General features: G+C 47.2%; 1 protein-coding gene across 1 annotated transcript; it reads right to left on the bottom strand.

Moving 5' to 3' along the window:
- Window positions 1-1,465: 1,465 nt before the first annotated feature.
- On the bottom strand, window positions 1,466-3,069 carry hoxb5b (homeobox B5b; the record flags this gene model as incomplete). Its single annotated transcript, XM_040135901.1, is given in 5 exon segments — window positions 1,466-1,713; window positions 2,342-2,495; window positions 2,642-2,771; window positions 2,773-3,030; window positions 3,032-3,069. Coding segments are annotated over 5 exon segments (828 nt in total), but the record flags the coding sequence as incomplete, so codon positions are not given.
- Between the last annotated feature and the right edge of the window lie 620 nt (window positions 3,070-3,689).

Here is a 3,689-nt window from a genome sequence, read left to right as displayed (position 1 = left end):
TACATTGTCTACTCCCCAAAACCATAAAACCAACTTTATGGACCTCACGTGACTTTTCGCAGTCTGTAAGTAATATAGGCCTATACAATCTTTGGTAAGGGGGGATTTTTTTACCAACTTCAGTCCTGCCTATATACCTGTAAGCCAAAGCCACTTTTTTTTTTTTTTTTTTTTTAAATTTAGTTGGGGTTTTTTTTCTTGTTGTTGTTGTAATTTTAGTTTTTTTGTCAGGGAGGGGAGGGGGGCGTGATTTTTATTTTATTTATTTTTTATCACCAACATACTTCTCACGTGCCAAGCCACGCATCTCGCTGCAAAGAGGTCAGAGGAGGTAAGTTTGAACAAGTCTTCTCTTTCACTCCGTCTCTGCTAAAACAGGACCAAGAAATGCATCCAGCCGCGCCCCCCCCCCCTCCCAAAAAAAACCCAAAAAACCCAAAAAGAAAAAGCTCTAAAATCTCGTCGTTCGTCTGACACTTTAACAACTCTCGCGGGTGAATCATGGTCAGAGAACCGGACCAGGACCGGCTACGCAGCTCCCTCTTGCCGCGTGGGCAGAGCCGCTAACGTGCGACTCGCCGTTCGTCTGCGTTCGTGCTGGTCGGTGATACAGTCGAGACACGTCCAGAGCAATTGAGAGAAACTTTTATTTTCAAGCGCTATGAGTTCACTTACAAATACAAAAAGCTTATTGGCGAAAAAAGCTCACATCACTGCTCTATCCACAGAGAAACCCCTTTTGCACTAAAAATTTATCACATTGACAGGTTGAATACATTTGCATTGCTCATAATTAGTTCTAAACAATAATAATAATAATAATAATAATAATAATAATAGATGCACAAAATATCCTAGAGCTACACATTGGCTTTTGTTTATGAAAGTTTATGGATCTGGCCACAAGATAACCATCAAAAATAGCAGTAAAAGTTACACTAAAGCGCTTTGAACGGCCCCGGAATACATTACATTCAATGAAGAGCAGCATATGGTTTGGAAAACTTTTTACAGTCGCTTATTTTTTCCTTTTTCTTTCTTTCTGTCTGTCTTTCTTTTTTTTTTTTTTTTTGTAACTGTACAATGAATTTACTCCTGTTAGACCGTCGAGAAGTTACAATAAAGAGCTCAAGTTTAAACACCTTCAAAAGAGAGAGAGATACAGAGAGAGAGAGAGAGAGAGAGAGAGCATGGACAGTTAATACCCTCAGTTAATATTTACACCTTATTTTCTAAGCTACCGTAGTACAACAACAGTAAACTAAAAATGGCATTTAAAGACCACAGAATACTTCTTTTTCTATCACAATAGCATGCAGGAAGGTGCTGCGCTTTCAATAGCTTTACAGTACTCATGGATTTCTTTCCCTTGTTTCTCTTTTTTTTTTTGTATCATCATTATTATTATTCTTTAATTATTCTCTTTTTTTTTTTTTTCCTTTTTTAACTCTTCCCAAAAAGTTATTCAGTTGTGGAAGGCGCTCCCTCCCGTTACAAGGCTCATGCTTTTCAGTTTATTGTCCTTCTTCCACTTCATCCTGCGGTTCTGAAACCAGATTTTGATCTGTCTTTCGGAAAGACACAGGGCGTGGGCTATCTCTATCCTCCGCCGTCTGGTTAGGTACCTATTGAAGTGAAACTCTTTCTCCAGCTCTAGCGTCTGGTAGCGGGTGTACGCGGTTCGGGCCCTTTTCCCGTCAGGTCCAGTCATATCTACAATTTTACAGAGAGTCCAGAAAAAAAAATTAGCAGCTGCAGCGAACAACAACAACAACAACAACAACAACAGCAACAACGACGGAGGGGGGGGGGGGGGTCGGCTGCTGGACTTAAGGCTGGCTTCGCCGTGAGGATGCGGAATAGACAGAGGGGTCACAACGTGGAATGAGCTGATGCAGGGGAGGAGGGGGGAGGGAGAGGGGAGGAGGGGGAGAGGGGGGTGTCGGAACCGTGCAACCAACACGATACATGACAACACTCAGACGCCACCGGTATTACTGCCTTTCTTATCTCAAGCTCTCGCCGACAACCAGACTCGCACGTTTTTCTTTTTCTCTTTTTTTTTTGTGCCCACATTTTATTTATTTTTAAAAAAATCAAACAAACAGAAAAAAAAACAAAGCCCTAATCCACATTTGACAAACCATCCTCTCTCAGGCTCCAGCGCCAGTTAACCTGGACCCCAACCGACAGCAAACAGTCCCATAAAGACTTCACAAATACTGCCCCCCCCCAAGTCATCCACACCGACCTGCTCACTCATGCAACACCTGACAGATTTATGGCAGACCGTCAGCGCGACATCCTTCAAAACTAAATATTATTAGATGTGTAAATATACCATGGCTTATGTGCAGTTTCCGCATCCAGGGGAATATTTGTGGTGTTTGGCAATCATTTGATGTGGGGGTGGAAGAGGTGGCGTTGGGTTCCTGGTGCTGGTGCTGCTGCTGCTGCTGCTGCTGCTGCTGCTGCTGCTGCTGCTGCTGCGTGTGCAGCTTTTGCTGCTGCGGGTGCCGCTGTTGCTGCTGCTGCTGCTGATTTTGCTGCTGCTGCTGCTGCTGCTGTTGCTGCTGCTGCTGCGTGTGCAGCTGTTGCTGCTGCTGCTGCTGATTTTGCTGCAGCTGCTGCTGTTGCTGCTGCTGCTGCTGTTGCTGCGTCCAGAACCGCGCGGAGCTGCTGCTGCTGTAGCCTCTCGCCTGGAGGCGACGGTGGCGTCCTCGATCTCCGTGAAATGAGCGCTGGTGCTTTTGTTGAGATTGTTGCTGCTTCGAGGCGTCGCTCCGGCCTGGCAGAGAGGGCTTTTGTTCCAGCATCCTGGCCGGTTGTGGCGCACGACGGCGCACCGAATCCTGTGTACAGAGCGAGCGTTGCCCGTCTGTAGCGGGCGTTCGCCAACCGGGCATCTCTTCCCGCACGGCCCCGAAGTGGCCGCCGGTGTTGGTGCGGTTCACGGTTAGGTCCATGCCATTGTAGTTGTAGCCGAAAGACCTGGGAAATGGCGGTGCCAGGTCTTCAGCTGAACCGCCCAGCGCCGTTAGTCCCATAATTTAGTAACTGATAGTCGGTTTACTTGGATAGCGCCTAACGACGCCATGTGCGTATCATTGTTGATTTTTAAAGCCTCGATTTGTAGATCTTGTTTATAACCAGCTTGCAATGACGCGATGCACCGCGAATTATAAGCAATGAAGCCCCACCAGCCTTTTGCCAGAAGGTGCCAAATATGAGAGAGCGCAGAATCACGCCTTTGTTGACCAGTCGAATCCAGCATTCGATGATCCCCAGATAACGCGGCCCATGGTTAACGATGACGAAATAATGGTCAGCCAGGGTTCCAGTCGACGCGGCATCCCCGCTGCGCCCCGAGAGCCGTGCGGGCAGAGAGCGCCATCTTCCGGACAGAGGCGGCAGCGCTCCGCCGGGACGCGCCGTCAGGCCCGGGAGTCATCCATCATTTATGTAACGCGCCGGTAATGTAGGCCACAGAAGGCTCAGGTGACACATGACAGAGCCTTATCAGCCGCACTGCCGGCGGTTTAGCGCGCAGAGCGTCAACCTGGAAGTTGTTTCAATCTTTACACCGGTTTTATGCGAATTTATCGGCTCATTGTGACTTGAGAGGCAGTGCAGCTCCCCGTGAAGATGGTGAGGAGGAGAATATCGATGTTAATATTAATAATAATAAT

Source organism: Xiphias gladius, chromosome 9 (genome assembly GCF_016859285.1).
Source record: "Xiphias gladius isolate SHS-SW01 ecotype Sanya breed wild chromosome 9, ASM1685928v1, whole genome shotgun sequence".
Taxonomy (NCBI): Eukaryota; Metazoa; Chordata; class Actinopteri; order Istiophoriformes; family Xiphiidae; genus Xiphias; species Xiphias gladius.
This window is presented reverse-complemented; position numbering and strand designations above follow the sequence as displayed.